General features: G+C 46.0%; 1 protein-coding gene across 4 annotated transcripts in view; it reads left to right on the plus strand.

Moving 5' to 3' along the window:
* The window catches only part of rps6kc1 (ribosomal protein S6 kinase polypeptide 1), a 199882-nt gene extending 188877 nt beyond the window's left edge, over positions 1-11005 (plus strand). For 2 of the 4 annotated variants that reach the window (XM_038811377.1, XM_038811400.1), the window contains 3 exons: positions 7200-7282; positions 7379-7474; positions 10413-11005. In XM_038811377.1, coding sequence (XP_038667305.1) covers positions 7200-7282; positions 7379-7474; positions 10413-10523 — 290 coding nt within the window. In that variant the 3' untranslated portion in view covers positions 10524-11005. Of the gene's footprint in view, positions 1-7199; positions 7283-7378; positions 7475-10412 lie in introns of those variants that run through there. The other 2 variants (XR_005462299.1, XM_038811391.1) reach the window with 2 other exon arrangements.
* Positions 11006-19683: the final 8678 nt, after the last annotated feature.

Consider the following 19683-nt stretch of genomic DNA (forward strand, 5'->3'; position numbering starts at 1 on the left):
TTTATCTAATACACCCGCTGGCAAATGTATTTCAATAATGAGACTGTTCCTTAACCCATTCACACCTAAGATTTCCAGGGGTTTTTGAGTACCTTAATGGGACCTCGCTTTTGGTGTTATTGCATTTCAAATGCTACTGCTGTAGGCAAACACTGTGTTGATCAGCTGGTGTTGTCATTGAGAATTCAATCAAAATCATGAATTCATATTTATTAAATGGTGTCTTGTCACCATTTCCAGTAATTAAAACAATTTGAACATAAATGAAAAGAATTATAAGCTAAAGCCATTTTGTTAAAATCAGTAGTGAATTCTGGTGATGCCACCTGTGGGGTACCTAACGTTGGCAAGTTACTGAGCAATAGCAGTATGAAAGAACTGAATGAATATGCCCAGCCGAAGTAGCACGTTATTGTTTATTACCGTTGTTAGATTTGGGGGTTTACCTGTTTTTTTTCTGTGTCTGAGGTGAACAGTAAACACCTTCTGCTGCTGAAAAGCCCAGCAATTAAAGAGAGGTGCTTCATGTTCTTCTGGGTCTCTCCAATTGATTGTCAGTAACATGCTGACAGATCTGTTGGCCTGAAAGTGCCTCCAACCTGCAACGTTCCCAGCCACCTTAATTTTTAAGGTTTACATAGATTAGTAAGTTTGCAGACGACACTAAGGTTGGTAGAATTGCGGATAGCGATGAGGACTGTCAAAGGATACAGCAGGATTTAGATCGTTTGGAGACTTGGGCGGAGAGATGGCAGATGGAGTTTAATCCGGACAAATGTGAGGTAATGCATTTTGGAAGGTCTAATGCAGGTAGGGAATATACAGTGAATGGTAGAACCCTCAAGAGTATTGAAAGTCAGAGAGATCTAGGTGTACAGGTCCACAGGTCACTGAAAGAGGCAACACAGGTGGAGAAGATAGTCAAGAAGGCATATGGCATGCTTGCCTTCATCGGCCGGGGCATTGAGTATAAGAATTGGCAAGTCATGTTGCAGCTGTATAGAACCTTAGGCCACACTTGGAGTATAGTGTTCAATTCTGGTCGCCACACTACCAGAAGGATGTGGAGGCTTTAGAGAGGGTGCAGAAGAGCACCCTCGGGCAGCATGGTCGGCACGGGCTTGGAGGGCCGAAGGGCCTGTTCCTGTGCTGTACTTTCCTTTGTTCTTTGTAGATTCAAAAGTCGCAGAACAAAAATGTTATTAATGATACAACTTAATTTAAATGTTCAGGCAGTGGGTAGGCCAATGCTATGTGTTGCCTGGCAACAGAAATATTGGGGGAGGAGCCCACTGGCCAGAAGAGGCTAAAGCAAGTTTTCAATACATTATCTCTCTTTGAACCCTTTGGGTGGCAGGAGGAACAGGAATGCTCCCTCCAGGCCTCCCTAGCTGTGCCAGCCCCTGGTTTTCTGGTAATCCTCAGCCTTGTCACCACTTGACCAAGCATTGTGAAGAAGGAATCCCCAGCAATTTCTGGTCTCTGATTGAATGGCAAATATGGACTCTCTGTGCGGATGTCATTTTGGGCACGTGCGGTGGGATGTTTCTCGCTGCCCTTTTGGGTGGGATCCAAACTGGTATTCGTCCACACGTAGTAATTTTTTTAGACCTTAGAGAGTTTCTCCCTGGTGTAGCCCACACTTAGAAATTTGTTCATCACTGGGGAGCTGAATTCGCCGGTGAGACCTGCTCATCCGAGATTGGACCGCTATTTTGAAAAGGTGCCCTGATCTCCAAGTGAGCTTGAAGATCCCCAACGTCCCCCACCCATGGACAATGTCACCCCCACACACATGGGCATTAACACACCCCCAAGTGAGGAAACCCTGCTATGGGGTCGCTGAGGGTCCCCCTGTTTTCAGGCCTCCCCATTTTTGCACTTTGACCCCCCTCCTGGTCCTTCAGGTCCTCCTCTCCCCGTCCCCCTATCATGGGCACTGGCCCTGGTGATTGGTTGTTTTTTAGACCAGAGGGCACTAATATAGGGTATTCCCCAAGGATCAGTAACAGCAACACTGGGGTCTTCCTCATAGGAGCAAAGGAGATTTGGGGAAAGTTGAAAGGTGTACGATGTCATGGCAGATTTGGATAAAGTAGACAAGGAAAAGCTCTTCCCATTTGCTGGATGTACAATGACCAGGGGAAACAAATATGAGAATTTAGGCAAAAGGGGAGAGGAAATGTGAGGAATTATTTTACACAGCGAGCAATGATGACCTGCCCATGAAGCAGAGATGATCAGTGATTTCAAAAGGAAATTGGATGAGCATGTGAAGGCCCTGAACAAGCAGGGCTATGGGGATAGGAGCAGGGAAATTATACTGATTTGCTGGCTCTGCAGAGAGCCACCATAGTTTAGGGTTGAGCCGCATCCTCCTGTGCCGTAAATGACTCTGTGACGTCCCAAAGTGCTTTTCAGGAGCTTTATAAATAAAATATATTTTAATGTCAAGGTGATATTAGGTCAGGTGACTAAAAACTTGGTCAAAGATATAGGTTGTCTTAAATGAGGAATTTTAAATAGAGCGACCTGTGTTGGAGGCTATTCTAGAGTTTAGGACCTTGGGCGCTAGAAGCATGGCTTCCATTGGTAAGAGTGATTAAAATCGGGGATGCTCAGGAGGCCAGAATTAGTGCTGGTATCTTGGAGGGTTTTGGGATAAGAGGAGGTTATAGAGCTAGGGAAGGACGAGGCCATGAAGGGATTTCAAAATGAGGATGCAGATTGTTACATCACATCTTTGCTTAAGCGGGAGACAGCGTGCATCAGCGAGCGCAGGGGTGATAGCGGATTGAGTTAAGACACACGCAGGGAAGTATTGAATGACCTCAAGCTTATGGAGGTAGAATGTGGCTTGAACAAGGGTTTTGCAGACTTCAGTTATGTGAATAGATTGACAAAGCTGCAACTGTTCTTCTTAAAGAAAAGAAGGTTGAGAGGAGATTTGATAGAGCCATTCAAAGCCATGAGTCTGGACAGAGTAGATAGGAGCAGCTGTTCCTATTGGCACAAGGGTCAAGAACCAGAGGACGTAGATTTAAAGCAATTGATGAAAGAACCAGAAGTAACATGAGGAAAAGCGGCGGGGGGGGGGGGGGGGGGGGGGGGGGGGGGGGTTAAGATTTGGAATTCACTGCCTAAGTGTGTGGTGGAGGCAGATACAATTGTGGCTTTTAAAAGGATTGGATAATTACCTGAAGAGAAAAGATTTGTAGGGCTGTGGGGAAAAGGCAGGGGAGCAGGACTGGCTGAGTTCTCTGAGAGCTGGCATGGACATGAGCCAGATGGCCTCCGTCTGTGTTGCAACCAGTTTATCAAATAAGGAGATATTAGGACAGATGACCAAAAGCTTGGTCAAAGAGGTAGGTTTTAAGGAATGGCTTAAAGGAGAAAAGGGAGATAGGAGGCAGGGAGGTTTTGGCGAGGTATTAGAGAGCTTAGGGCTTACATAGCTGAAACCACAGCTGCCAACTTCCATTCTCAATTTCCCGAAGATTGCAAACCCAAAAAGATGAACATTTATTTTACTTGCAATAAACTGCTTTAAACTAGGTTGAATAAAATGATGGATATCACCACACAAACCACCGTGCATAGACCAAAGCAATTATTACCTTTATTTGCAATTATTAAATAGTGTACAAGGTATAAAATGAACACTGCTGAAAAGGCATTATACAGAAAGATTATTGCATGGAAGCATCTTTTCATTTGTCCATTAGGGTTTCTGATAAATGGAAATCCAAATTATGTTTTTGAATGATGCATTCAGTCTATTTTATCTCTGAGCAAACTTTGTTCTGCCACGTTAGTACAGGCAGATGCTCAATGTTTTAGTAAAGCTCTTGGCCTGTTTTCAAGTGTTTCAGGCAAAAAATTAAACTGCTACCGTTTTCAAGCTCCTCGTCTCACTAAGGCAGGCAGAAAGCAAACTTTGAATATAGCGTTCAGCCTAGTGCGACCCACATTGCCAGCTGCCTGAATGCTCAACAGGGTGCCCAGCAGCACGCATGACGACCAACATACATTGCAGGCAGCCTGAACCTCTTATAGGTAGGCTTCCCCTTTTAAAGGGGAGCTGTATTTATTACACAAGCTGCCGCTGACTGCCTGTAGTCCCAAGTGGCTGTAAGGCAAAGGACGCCAAATGCAGCAACAGGAAAGAAAGAAGGCTCCCAAATAGAATCTTAAAATCCCTACAGTGCAGAAGGAGGCCATTTGGCCGATCGAGTCTGCATCGGCCCTCTGAAAGAGAACCCCACCCAGGCCCATTCCCCCACCCTATCCCTGTTACTCCATAACCCCACCTAACCTGCATAACCGTTGAACACTAACCTGCACATTTTTGGACTCGGATGTGGAGCTGGGAGATGTGTTCTGGAGCAGTGCGACACCATGATATCATTGGGGGCCGGAAGACTCCTCCTTTTGTGTATAGTTTGCCCTCTGTGCAGCCCCAACTCCATCTCCCTGTTGTTTTTGCTGATGAAGGAGGATGTCAGCTACAGACCCCAAAACTTGCTGCCTTTCTATGAACAGATTGCAAATATCTGCCATCCATCACGAGGCGGCTACACTCCCTTTCACAAACATTTCAAGAGCAAAAGTAAATCAAAAGCTCCTCAAGCAGCCCACTCAATCAGGGCCCCATCCAGCATCATAAACATTCACTGACTGACCAAGCTTTGAAGGGCAGCATTTCTCCTACTTCCACCTCAGCCAGAAACAATTCCTGAGGTGCCTTTGTTTCACCAAGCATCTGGTCAATGAACTGTGCCACCTTGAACAGTTTCAAAGCAGGGTGAGAATAGGGCTTCCAGTGGCTGTCTCTTTTAGCTTCTATGCAACCTGACCCTTCAGGGCGGGAACAGGAGGCATTGGCAACATTTTTCAGTTCGCCATCCGGCGAGAAATGATGGAGGTCCTCTACGCAAGAGACAAGTTCATCGTTTTCCCTCCAATCAGAAGCAGTAAGGGCAAGCATTGGACTTTTCCGAAGTAGTGGGATTTTCATGGTGCAAGGAATGTCAAATGCATATACATGACTCTGCAGCCCCATGTATGAATGGGGAGCGATACTGTAGCTGCAAATTCTATTAATGCGTAATTAGGGTTCAACCATGCTCAGACCATTCATATCAGTGAATGTCCACTATCCTGGCAGCAGTATGTACCACCCAGAAGAGGGACTGCAGTAACTTGCCAAGCCTGCTTTAACATATGTTTAGCAGGCAATGGGTAGTACAGGGAATGCACTGGATCTACATGGACCAAGTGGAAGCACGGTAGCACAGTGTTTAGCACAATTGCTTCACAGCTTCAGGGTCCCAGGTTCAATTCCTGGCTTGGGTCACTGTGTGTGCAGAGTCTGCACGTTCTCCCATGTGTGCGTGGGTTTCCTCCGGGTGCTCTGGTTTCCTCCCACAGTTCAAAAATGTGCAGGTTAGGTGGATTGGCCATGCTAAATTTCCCTTAGTGTCCAAAATTGCCCTTAGTGTTGGGTGGGGTTACAGGGTTATGGGGATAGGGTGGAGGTGTGGACTTGGGTAGGGTGCTCTTTCCAAGAGTCGGTGCAGACTCGATGGGCTGAATGGCCTCCTTCTGCACTGTAAATTCTATGAAAAGTTTGTAAAATGTGTGTCAAATCAGCCTGAGCAGCTGTTTAATGTCTTGCCCATTCTGCATGCTCCTGTTATACGGTATGCCTGGGCTAGTTCCCTTCGAGGGTTGTTTTCCTTAGAGCAGAGAAAGCTGAGGGGAGACCTGATTGAGGTGTGCAAAATTGAGGGACATAGGATGAAACCTTTCCCCTTAGTAGAGGGGCCAATAACCAGGGGGTGTAGATTTAAGGTAAGGAGGAGATTTAGAGGGGATATAAGGAAAATCTTATTCACCCAGAGGTCAATGGAAATCTGGAATTCACTGCCTGAAAGTGGTGGAGGCAGGAACCCTCACAACATTTAAGAAGCATTTAGATGAGGAATGCCATGGCATACAAGGTTACAGGCCAAGTGCTGGAAAATGGGATTAGAATTGATAGGTGCTTGATGGCTAAAGCAGACATAATGGGCTGAAAGGCCTCTTGCTGTGCTGTAAAAACTCTATGGCTCTAGGACTTAGCCAGCTCATTCTGCAGTGGTGCTACTGAGCCACTTTTGATGATGGACATTGACGTTTCCCCAACCAGAGTACATCCTGCCCCTTGCCCCTCTGTGCTTCCTCCAAGTAGTGTTCAACATGGAGGAGCACTGATTCATCAGCTAAGGGGGGGATGGTATGTGGTAATCAGCAGCAGCTTTCCTTGCCCATGTTTTGCCTGGTGACATGAGACTTCATTGGGTGCAGAACTGATGTTGAGGACTCCCAGAGCAACTCCGTCTTGAATGTATAACACTGTGCCGCCACCTCGGCTGTATCTGTCCTGCCAGTGAGACAGGATATACCGAGAGATGGTGTCTGGGACGTTATCTGTAAGGTATGATTCCATGAGTATGACTGTGTCAAGCTGCTGCTTGACTCGTCTGTGAGGCAGCGCTCTCAATTTTGGCACAAGCCCCCAGATGTTAGTAAGGAAGACTTTTCATGGTCAACATGGCTGGGTTTTGGCAACATGGTAGCACAGTGGTTAGCACTGTTGCTTCACGGCTCCAGAGTGCAAGGTTCGATTCCCGGCTTGGGTCACTGTCTGTGTGGAGTCTGCACGTTCTCCCCGTGGCTGCGTGGGTTTCCTCCGGGTGCTCCGGTTTCCTCCCACAGGTCCCGAAAGATGTACTGTTGGGTAATTTAGACATTCTGAATGTCCCCGAACAGGTGCCGGAGTGTGGCGACTAGGGGCTTTTCACAGTAACTTCATTGCAGTGTTAATGTAAGCCTACTTGTGACGATAAAGACTGGGAAGTCAGTTTTGGCTAGGTGATTAAAAGGAAGTGGAGTATGTTACAAAGGCAGCTGAACAGATGGCCTCAGTCTTCATGATAAAGAAGTCCGTGAGGAGTTGGTGACTGCGAGGACGGATGGGGCAGGCAAGAGGGGTAGCCAAATCAATATCTGCAGGAAAACTAGGACATGGCATGAGACACAGTTATGGTGCAAAATTTATTTCATTTGGGTAAGAGAAAGTTGTAACAGTACCTAATGAGGATTTGGGCCGGAACGGTATTAAAATACTGCATATTAACATGCTTTTCTACCTTTAGAGGTCGGTGGGATAGCAGAAGAAACTGAAGCTTGTGACTGGTGGAGTCTAGGTGCAATTTTGTTTGAACTCTTCACTGGGAAAGTGAGTATAGCAGGGTTGTGAGCTGCGATGCATATTTGAATTTTTAAGTATGTCTAAATAATATTCAATGATGGTGGCTGATTTTCTTTGTTGCAGCCCCTGTTTCGGTGCCATCCAGCTGGAATAAACACACACACAGCTCTAAACATGCCAGATCACATGTCAGAGGAAGCCAGATCAGTGGTGCAGCAGGTAATCTGCTATTATAATGAAATGCTGCAGAATAGACATTTTAAGGAATTGTGCTTTAAAGGAGCAGCGCATTTTTGTTCTAGCTACATGGAGGAACTGAGGAAAATCCCTATCAAAATAGTAGCTTGACACCTGGCTGCAAGGGCCAATGCATAGGCCTTAGTTTAACATCTCATCCAAAAGATGCCACCATTGAGAGAACAGTGTTCTTACAGTGTTAACCTAGCTTATGTACTCGAATAGTCTCAAACCCATGACTTCCTGGTAGTATCGTGTCTGTAAGTCACTATGCCATGGCTGGTGCCACAGTGAAACATGTAATTTATCCATTTGAGAACCTCAAGTACTGCTGGTCTTCATAATTCAATTTTTCTTAGCGTGCAAAAACTTCAAACTCTTTTGTTCTGATTTTCTGTTTTATTATCCAAATTTCAATAGGTGGCCAGGTTTGGTGATCTTGGTTCCCCCTGCCCCCCAAGAGTTTCAGTTTTCTTTTTTTTAAGTTTAAAGGAAATAAAAATTGTAACTCCTGTCCAGCAGTCCGACGCATTTACAATAAGCATTGCTGTGAAGGGACAGTTCCTCCAGCACAATTCAGTGAAGCAGGAATGCATTATCTCTTTTATTTCATTCCTTAGAAAAAATTATTGTACGCCATGATAAATGCATTTAGTAATTGACAAATCGGGCATCCTGATCTTCTATCTAGTACTGATCGAATATTGTAACACATAGAAGACTGAATTGCTTTTCCCTAAACAAGTTGCACTTAACCCAGCTTCTCAAGTACAGTTAAAAACATAGAACATAACAGGGCAGTACAGGCCCTTCGGCCCTCAATGTTGCGCCGACCTGTGAAACCAATCTAAAGCCCTTCTGAACTATTCCATTATCATCCATATATTTATCCAGTGATCATTAAAATGCCCTTAATGTTGGCGAATCCACTACTGTTTCAGGCAGGGCATTCCACGCCCTTACTATTCTCTGAGTAAAGAACCTACCTCTGACATGATACAGAATAAAAATTTGGATATGCTCCTTGCTGTTTAGCTCACAGGGCTAATCGCTGGCTTTGAAAGCAGACCAAGGCAAGCCAGCAGCACGGTTCGATTCCCGTAACAGCCTCCCTGAACATGCGCCGGAATGTGGCGACTAGGGGCTTTTCACAGTAACTTCATTTGAAGCCTACTCGTGACAATAAGCGATTTTCATTTCATTTCATTTCATTATTTTGTTCAGGTGCTTGTGTTTCTCTTCACTTAAAATTGTCTTGTTTAATGTCTGGATGTAATGTAATGCCATTGATTTCTTACTTTAATTTCCTATTCATAATAAGATTTTTTCTGGTTGGAATTCATAGCTGTGGCCTCTAAATACTTAAATGTGTATCAGTTAGTTAGTAATGTTTGCTATTTTATGAATAACTTCGAAGAAAAGTAAATTATTTAAGAATTTGCCACTAGCTGCACAATTTAGCATAATGCATGAGTGAAAAGCCTAAACCTTGGTTGTGTTAAGAGCAACCTTTGTGCTGTTGCAAATTCCTACTTGGGTCTTTAGTGGAATTGGTTATAATTTGATGCACAATGCATGGATAAGCTGGTAAAACTTTTTGTTGATAATATTGCATGCAATTGAGTATTGAAGGTGGATTTAACATGGCAGGGTTTGAAGTGTTGATAATTATAGTAATCAAAAGAGATGATATAACCTCAGATGTAGTGATGACTGGATTTATCTGCACTGGGACATGATACCTGGGGAAAGAAGTGTCGATGAGAGTACAGAACAAAACGTGGTAAAAGTGGAAAGTGCAACATTACAGAGATTTTTGGAGAAGTGCTTGGAAACAATGTTGGTATCAAATGACTAAAAGGTATTCAGTGTGATTTCAGTCATTTTAAATGGATCAAAAGCGTAATCCTGGAAAATCTAGACCTGTAATTCTGATATCTACAATGAAGTCAGCCACAGAGGAAAGTGATCAAAAGCACTTAGCAAGAGTAAGGGGCAACTAATGCAAGACGGCGCCCATTTATGAAAGGAAGGTTATGCCGTACAAATTTATTGGATCTATCAAATGACCCAACAAAAGAGGTGATGAGGGTGAGCTGGCGATTATTGTTTATCTTATCGCTCAGAAAACATTTGATAGGATCTGTCATACACACTTTCCTGGTGAGTGAAAGCTCATGGGATCCAAGACAATAGATTTAAATTGAATTATTGGTTGCTAGATAAGAAGTGTACTGCAGATATCAATTGCAGTAATTTCATTTGGAACAGTGACAAGCCAGGTGCCTGAAGAATTGGTTTTGGAAATGTCGCCATTCACCTCATGATAGTTAAGAATTGACCCCAATAGCATTATTAAAGCTGAATAACCTAGTTGTGTGAAGAAGGCCGTTCCAAGCAGATGGATGCTGCTCAGAAATCTGCAGGCATTTAGTGGCTAGTCACATAATAGCAAAATAATATTGGAAATGTGAATTAATCCATACATGTAATTTCATTACACAGTTGATGGAATGTGATGAATTAAAGTGCATTGAAAAGTATCTGGGTCACCAGTTGACCAATTGTGGAAAATATTTTCACTTGTATATAATACAATGGCATTTACAGGTAGAGCCTTACAATATACATCTAAGGACACATAATTTGCACCTGAAAGCATTATTCAGCGTATTGCCCACTCTTTAATTAGTGGCAGAGGAATTTACATGGAATCAAAGAAAAGGAATAAGGATGATAAGTTTTAAATCTTCGAGCTGCTCAGTGAACGAAAGAAAAGGGTGTTCTTTAGTTTTTTTTAAATCAAGAAAGGTGCCAGTGTGGGGAGTATAACTATAGAATGCTTTTATTCCGCAGCATCTGTAACTGAATCATTTCCACTTCAGGATATGTGTGATACTTTTGTCTTCCCCATCTTTAGCTTTTGCAGTATAATCCGAGCGAGAGGCTTGGTGCTGGTGTGTCAGGTTTTGAAGATGTCAAGTCACACCCATTCTTCTGCTCAATGGACTGGTCAAGAGTAATGAGGTGAAGATCCAATTTAAAGGATGCGTCTTTGTTACTGCACTAATCAAAATTGTACTTCAGGGTGCGCACACCATGCCAAATCCCAGGGAATGAGACTGCTGGCCCACATTTCAGTAATGGACTGTATAACTGATATTGGGCAGAAGGAACACCTTGAATTTTGAAGGATTATTTTGTCATGTATAAGTCTGCCGGTGCTGTATTCTGCTTCATGTTGCAGAATCTGAAATGACTACATTCTGTGAATAAATGTATATAAAATAGGGAAATGTAGCAAAACTAGAAAAAAACATTATATCCTTTATGTACACAATTCCTATTTATTTATAGAACATAGTTTGTGGTGCAGTAACATTTTAGATTTAGTCTGTCACTAATGAGGGTAATTTCTGCTGACTGTTGTTTCTAATTACCGTTCTTAATACACAAACCAATTAATTGCAGGGTATAGATTAGAACCAACTAAATAAAGTGGTTTACAACCTACAATGGAAATTTGTGTTTTTTTCCTAAACAATGTGCTTTTCTTCAACAGTATAATTCAAGGATGAATTCTTGATCAAAACACATTTTAGGAATCAAATTCATATCAGACCAAAACAATCCCAAAATACTCTGGGCGCAATTCTCCGCTCCCCACGCCGGGTGGGAGAACCGCGGGAGGGCCCCCCGACTAATTTCATGACACCCTGACAACCCCGCGATTCTCCCACCCCCCGCCCGGAAGAATCGCCATTTTTCACGGCGACCGCCGATTCTCTGACCCGGATGGGCCGAGCGGCCTGCCGTTTGCGACCGTTTCACGACGGCGGCAACCACACCTGGTCGTTGCTGTCGTGAAATCGCCGTGAGATGCCGTTTTGGGGCTTGTAGGGGGCCTGGTGGAGAATGAGCACCACGACTGTGCTCGGGAGGGGACAGGCCCACGATCGTCGGGCCGGTGTCTCAATCGGACGCACTATTTCCCCTCCACCGCCCCGCAAGATCAAGCCGCCACGCCTTCCGGGGCGGCTGAGGGGAAAGACAGCCACCGCGCATGCGCGGGTTCGAGCTGTCAACCATCATGATGTCAGCCGCACATGCGCGGGTTGGAGCCGGCCAACCTGCGTCTGCGCGGCTGACGTCACATAGGCGCCGCCGTCACGTCACTCTCGGCGCACCGCCCGGCGGCCGAGAGTTACGGAGCGCCGCTACTAGCCCAGCCGGGAGGGGAGAATAGGGGGCAAGGAGCGGCCTCCGAGGCCGTTGTGAAACTCGGCCGTGTTCACGACGGCCCTCCCGATTTTTCCCGGGAGCGGAGAATTCCGCCCTCTATTTTCCCCACACACAGGTCAGCAACCATTTTGACAAAACATTACCATTCACGGACTCATTGCAGCTGAGTAACATGAAACTCTAGGACCTAAATCCCTAACTACCTATAGAGGGAGAATTGATTTTAATACATGGGCAGAATTAAGCGGCTGCATTAGCCATAGACGCAAATCCCATATTGGCCACTGAATCTTGCAAGAGACCAAAAATGAGGTTGACGCCGCCAAGATTTGCAATCGTGATCTTCCCGGGCCGACCCCGATGACATGATGAAGTTCATTTTAATCCATTACCATATACTTTTTCATAGAATTCACGGTGCAGAAGGAGGCTATTCGGCCCATCAAGTCTGCACTGGCTCTTGGAAAGAGCACCCTACCCAAGGTCAACACCTCCACCCTATCCCCATAACCCAGTAACCCCACCCAACACTAAGGGCAATTTTGGACACTAAGGGCAATTTATCATGGCCAATCCACCTAACCCGCACATCTTTGGACTGTGGGAGGAAACCGGAGCACCCGGAGGAAACCCACGCACACACGGGGAAGATGTGCAGACTCCGCACAGACAGTGACCCAAGCCGGGAATCGAACCTGGGAATCTGGAGCTGTGAAGCAATTGTGCTATCCACAATGCTACCGTGCTGCCCCTTACTTAGCCTGGTTAACATCGCATCTTTAGCCGTCATCGAATCGTCCCACCCATGTGACATCACGCGCGGTGCGAATTACTACTGCTTTTTAAAAACGGTGCCAGGTACCATGTCCTCCAAAAGGAAGGAAGAAGGTGAGCACCACTGTCTCCACTGAGCACCAGGGAGTACAACAGGCCAGAGCCCACTGGCCAGCTCTGGAGAGTGGGGCAGGTGGAGTCGGGGGGGGGGGGGGGGGGGGGGGGGGGGGGAGCAGGAATCGGGAAGGGGGTTAAACGGGGGTGTTCAGGAGTCATGTGAGAGAAAGAGGGCAGCTGACGGAATCCGGCTACATTGAGGGGTGGGGGTTGATGTGGGTGGTCCTGGGGTCTGCTGTCTGTTGTTTAAGTGAGCTTTTAGTGCTGTGTAATTCTGCATGCTGTGGCATGGAGTATGAGGCGGTGACAGGGCCCGTGGGGTGTGATGAGAGTCAAGGAGCCGGGTCTAAAGGGCTGGGTGGGAGACCCAGAAAGAGAAGGCAACACGGTGTTCACCTTGGGGTCGGGGGTCCTTAACCTCTGGAGTAGTTGTCGTGCAAGCTTATGTGTTGAGGCATGACTGCAATGTCATGACTGAATGATACAGCCTGAGTAAGATGGGTACCTGTTAGCCCTGCCTCTCTAGCATGCCTGAGACACATGCTCATCACAAAATTGGTGATCAAGAGTTAACCCGGAAATATGTCAGCGCCCCAAAAGTTCAAAGTCAAGGAGAAGATCCCTCTACGGAGGAGTCCTCTCCCTCAATCTTGGGGACCTGTGTGGAGGGTGGTACAGGCAGCAGTCCCATGCAACCATCATTTGTACCGGTTCAGTCTCCCAAGATGCCTGCCTTTTTTGAGGCCTTGTGGAGTCCGTGGACCATGTCTATGTTCAATGTATTAGGCTGCACCCACTTTTTAGTTTTTTTATCAAACTTTTTATTATAGTTTTTTCTGCACTCCAGTCACGCGCTCCTGATCAACTGGCAGGCACCTGGTGTGGAGAGAGGGTCTGGGGTGGGGAAGGAGGAGGACCTCTTTGAGAACCTGCTTCTGGGCCTGCCGAAACTTGCCATTGACAGGTCCAGGCAACGGACGATTAAAGGGGTTGTCTAGCCTGACTAAGCTCCACCCACCCCTCCACACTCCTCGGCAGCTTCAGTTATGGTCGGGTGTCCCTGCGCAGAAGGATGCAGTGTCCACTGACACAATTGAGACTTTCCATGGCCAGTGGGGACCCCGGGTCTGGGTGCTTTATTGACCCGTTTAAACAGCTTTTGATTTGATGCTTTTAAGTTTCTGTTGTTCTTGGTTCTTGTTTCGGGCAGCGTCCCTTTAAGGATGGCATTTAATTTGTTGTAGAAACTTAGAAAATAGGAGCAGGAGGAGGCCATTTGGCCCTTTGAACCTGCTCCGCCATTAATTATGATCATGGCTAATCATCCAATTCAGTAGCCTAATCCTGCTTTTGATCCCCTTTGCCCTAAGTGCTATATCTAACTGCATCTTGAAAACATATAGGACGAGATTCTCCAACCCGCTGCACCCGTCCCAGCAGTCGGCCAGTGGGGTTCCCCATTATGGGCACCCCCCTCAGTCGGGAAATCAGCAGGCGTGACTGTACTGCCGGCAAAATGGAGGACCCCGCTGGTAGAGAATCCAGCAGATAATGTTTTGGCCTCAACTACTTCCTGGGGTAACAAATTTCACAGGCGCACCACTCTCTCTGGGTGAAGAAATTTCTCATCTCTGTCTTGAATGGTCTACCTCATACCCTCAGACTGTGACCCCTGATTCTGGACACACCCACTATCTGGAACATCCTGCATCTAACCTGTCCAGTCTTGTTAGAATTTTGTAGGTTTCTATGAAAATCCCCCTCATTTTTATTCCAACGAATACAATCCTAACCGATTTAATCTCTCCTCATACGTCAGTCCCTCCATCCCATGCATCAGTCTGGTAAACCTTTGCTGCACTCCCTCTAGAGCAAGAAGATCCTTCCTCAGATAAGGAGACCAAATTTGCACACAATATTCCAAGTGTGGTCTAACCAAGGCCCTGTATAATTGCAGTAAGATAACTGCACCTGCACTTGAATTCTCTTGTAATGAAGAACAGCATACCATTGCCTTCTTTATCGCCTGCTGTACCGGCATGCTTACCTTCAGTGACTGGTGTATGAGGACACTCCGGTCTTGTTGCATATTACCCTCTCCTAATTTATGGCCATTCAGATAATAGTCTGCCTTCTTGTTTTTGCTACCAAAGTGGGAATAGGCTCGCATCTATCCAAATTATACCACATCTGTCATTCATTTGCCCACTCACTCAACTTGTCCAAATTACACTGAATGATCTCTGCATCCTCCTCACAGCTCACCCTCCCACACAACTTGGTGTCATCTGTAAATGTGGAGATATTACATTTTCTTCCTTCATCTAAATCATTAATATATAGTGAATTTTTGTGGTCCTAGCACCCATCCCTGTGGTACCCTACTAGCCACTGCCTGCCAATTTAAAAAAGACGTGTTAATTCCTACTCTTTGTTTCTTGTCTGTCAACCAGTTTTCTATCCATCTCAATACACTACCCCTAATCTCATGCGCTTTTTACAAACAATCTCTTATGCGGGACTTTGTCAAATGCCTTCTGAAAGTCCAAATATACTATATCCACTGGCTCCCCCTTGTCAACTCTACTAGTTATATTCTCGAAGAAGTCCAGTTGATTTGTCAACATGATTTCCCCTTGATAAATCCATGCTATCTCTGTCTGACCCTGCCTCTGTTTTCATAGTACTCAGCTATAAAATCTTTGCTAATGGATTCTAAAATTTTCTCCATTATTGATGTCAGGCTTACTGGTCTATAATATCCTGTTTCTTCTCTACCTCCCTTTTTAAACAGTGGAGTTACATTAGCTACACTCCAATCTGCAGGATCTGTTCCAGAATCTATAGAATCCTGGAAGATTACCGCCAATGTGGTAATTTAAGGGCAGCACAGCAGCATAAGTGGCTTGCACTGTGGCTTCACAGCGTCAGGGCCCCAGGTTTGATTGCCCACTGGGTTACTGTGTGGAGTCTGCATGTTCTCCTCGTGTCTACGTGGGTTTCCTACGGGTGCTCCAGTTTCCTCCCACAGTCCAAAGATGCGCAGGTTAGGTGGATTGGCCATGCTAAATTGCCATTTGTGTCCAAAAGGTTAGGAGGGGTTATTGAGTTACGGGGATAGGGTGGAAATGAGGACTCTAGTGGGTCGGTGCAGACTCGATGGGCCGAATGGCCTCCTTCTGCACTGAATGTTCTATGTGTCCACTATTTCTTCCTTCAGTACTCTGGGATGTAGATTAAATGGCCCTGGGGATTGATCACCATTCAATCCTATCGATTTCCCTAACACAATTTCTCTACTAATATTGATCTCCCTTTCACTAAATCCTGCATTCCCCGATGTTTCTGGTATCTGATTTGTGTCCTCATTTGCGAAGACAGAACCAAAGTATGTATTTAGTTACTAAGCCATTTCTTTGTCTCCTCCATTATACATTCAACTGTTTTCTGTCTTTAAAGGACCCACATTTGTCTTCACCAATCTTTCTCTCACATACCTATACAAACTTTTACAGTCAGTTTTGATGTTCCCTGCTGTGGTAGTCGGTATTACGGTACCCTGGACAATGCTGTAAGACCATTGGTGTGGGAGGTACCTGAGACTGCGATATCAGGCAGGTGAAGCCTGCCTGCTGGTTCCGCCCAGTAAGGCGGAGTATAAGAGCCCATGTCTCCCCAGCAGCTGCATTCTGTACCTGCGCTGCTGGGGGAAACATCTAGTCCAATAAAGCCTTCAATTGTCGTCCAATCTCGCTTCTGGAGTCATTGACAGAGCATCGCCTGCAAAATTACTCTTTTGCTTTATTTTCCCCTTCTTAATCAATCCCTTGGTCCTTCTTTGCTGAATTCTAAACTGCACCCAATCCTCAGACCTGTTGTTTTTCTTGGCCAATTTGCTTCTTCCTTGGACCAAATACTATCTCTAATTTCCTTTTGTAAGCCATGGAGTGCCCACCTTTCCTGTTTTATTTTTGTGCCAGACAGGAATAAACAATAGTGCCCTCATGGGCTCCTTAAATGTTTGACATTGCGTATTTACTATCATCCCTTTAAGTAATGTTCCCTAATTGATCAAAGCCAACTCATGCCTCATATCATCATAGTTTCCTTTATTAAGATTCAGGACCCTAGTGTCAGAATCAACTGCTTCATGCTCCATCCTGATGTAAAATTCTATCATATTATGGTCAATCATCCCCAAGAGGACTTGCAGAACTAGATTGCCAATGATTCCATTCTCATTACACAGTACCCACCCTTGGGTGGTTAGTTAGTTCCTCAACTTTTTGGTCCAGAAAAGCATCCGACATATACTCCAGGAATCCCTCCTCCAGGCATTGTGGCTAATCTGATTTGCCGAATCTAGATGCAGATTAAAATCACCCATAATTACAGATGTTCTTTTTCGCATGCATCTCTAATTTCCTGTTTGATGCCATTTCCAACATCACCACTGCAGTTTGGGATCTATATACGACACCCACTAATGTGTTTTGCCCCTTGATGTTTATATCTTTTTGTGTGATTAGTTCGCCCGCTTTATTGCAAATGCTCCACGCATTAAGTGACAAAGCCTTTAAGTTGTCTTTTTAGCATTACTTGTCTCGCTCCCAATATGTTTCACTGTGGCCCTGTTTGAAACTGTCCCTTGGTTTCTCTGCCTATCACTTTTCTTATTCCCCTTTCTGTCCTTTGTTTTTATCCATGATTCTTCCTCCTCTGATTCCATGCATAAGTTCCCATGCCCATGCCATTTTAGTTTAAACCCTCCCCACCCTCTCTAGCAAATAGTCCCCCGAAGACATCAGTCCGGATGCTACCCAGATGCAACCCGTCCAGTTTGTACTGGTCCCACCTTCACCAGAACCGTTTCCAGTGTCCCAGGAATCTGAAACCCTCCCCCTCACAAGATTTTTTTAGCCATGTATTCATCCAATATATCCTGCTATTTCTACTCTGACTAGCACGTGTGACTGGTAGTAATCCTGAGATCTCTACGTTTGAGGTCCGAATTCTCAACTTTCTTCCCAACTTCCTATATTCTGCTTTTAGGACCTCATCCCTGTTTTTACCTATTTCTTTGGTACCGATGTGCACCACGACCACTGGATGTTCACCCTCCCCCTCCAGAATGTCCTGTGACCTCTCCAAGACACACTCGACTCTAGCACAAGGGGGTCAACATATTTGAGTCATTTTTACGGCCACAGAAATGCCTCTCTATTCCTCTTACAATTGAGTCACCTTTAACTATTGCATTCCCACACCTCTTACTCCTCCCTTTGTCAGCATAACCAACCAAGGTGCAACATTTGGCTGTTGTTGCTTTCCCCTGAGAGGTCATACCCCTCAACAGTATCCAAAGCGGTTTCCGCTTGGTGGGGGGGACATTTTTCTAAGTGCCTGAAAATTGCAGTCCGGATGGTGCTGCCGGAGATGATGGGAATCGCACCAATTTTCACACCGAAAAAGACAATATGGTCATTTTTTTCAGAAAATTCCATCCATTATCAGCACATCTCTCCTGTTTTCTGAAATCCCACTTCTGTAAAGTCTGCACAAAGCCAGAAAGAAATGTTATAAGTTGGTCAATGAGATTGCTGTTGAATTTCACTTACAAAAAACATTAATTTTATATCAGAGTAATCCAGAAAGGGGCTGTTTAGCACACTGGGCTAAATCGCTGGCTTTGAAAGCAGACCAAGCAGGCCAGCAGCACGGTTCATTTCCCGTAACAGCCTCCCCGAACCGGCGCCGGAATGTGGCGACTAGGGGCTTTTCACAGTAACTTCATTTGAAGCCTACTCGTGACAATAAGCGATTTTCATTTTTCATTTTCTTTACATTTAGCAATAAAAATATTGTTTTCTAAATCCGGTATTCTCTGAACCCCGACGGGTCAGAGAATCCCTGGGAGCAGCGCGATTCCTGCCCCGCCACCCAGACGCTGGCTACCGTATTCTCCGGTGTGTATTTCGGGCGGGGACGTGATTCCGGCCACGTCGGTCGAGGCCGTTGGCAGCAGCTCACCCCGGCAATTCTCCATTTCTGGCCAGTCCCGCCGCCATGAATTACTCACCTCACGCACCGGCGGGACCTGGCAGGTGAGTATGCGTAGGTGGTCCTCGGGGATCTGACCCCGGGGGGGCCCCCATGGTGATCTGGCCCGCGATCGGTGTCCACTGATCTGCAGCGGGCTTGTTCCATTTAGGCACTTCTTTCTTCCGCACCAGCCCCTATAGGGCTCCGCCATGGCCGACGCAAAGAGAAGCCCCTGCACATGCGGCAAAATGCGCCGGCCAGTCTGCGCATGCGCGGAATCACGGCGGCCTTTTCACGCATGCGTGAATTCTTGCTGTCCCTTCGGCCCCGGCTAGAGCAGCGCCAACCCCTCTGGCGTCCACCTAGCCCCCGAGAATTACGCACTTTCGGGGGCTGTTGGCGCCGGAGTGGTTGGCGCCGGTTTTCCCGCCAGTGTGGGGACTTAGTCCCCAGATAGAGAATCCCGGCCATTGTTTCCATTGAGGCGAGGGTCAAAAACTCATTCTTTTCTGATCTAAAATGCGCTTTGACCCCCAACTCTGGAAAAGCATTACTGCCATTTCCTTTTGTTTAAAAATCATGCATTCAGTGGCCTTTCTAAGTAAGATTACCAGTTACTGTTATCACTATGAACCGTATTAAAGCAGTAATTTTTGAACCCAGGGTCGCAACCTGCGGGCGGGTCGCAGGCAAGTGTCAGGAGGGTCGCAGGGCCAAGCGCCGCGGTGTTTCCGATCACAGGACCATGTGTCGCGGTTTTCCCGATCACGGGAGGAAGTGCCCAACGGTGCGACCGGCTTTTAGAAATTCCGGCCACGACCGGCTTTCAGATTGCCGGCCATTCCATGCACGCGCACCGCTCAGCAATGCCTCCTCTTGACGTCAGTGCACTGACCCAGGAGCAGATATATTTTTTAAATCGCTGGAGTCTTCCTGTGTGGAGCGGCGGCAAAGAGCAGGCCCTGTGCTCATTACACTGATGTCATATGTTCTGGGCGTGCAAGAGAGATTCCTCC

Source organism: Scyliorhinus canicula, chromosome 1 (assembly GCF_902713615.1).
Source record: "Scyliorhinus canicula chromosome 1, sScyCan1.1, whole genome shotgun sequence".
NCBI lineage: Eukaryota > Metazoa > Chordata > Chondrichthyes > Carcharhiniformes > Scyliorhinidae > Scyliorhinus > Scyliorhinus canicula.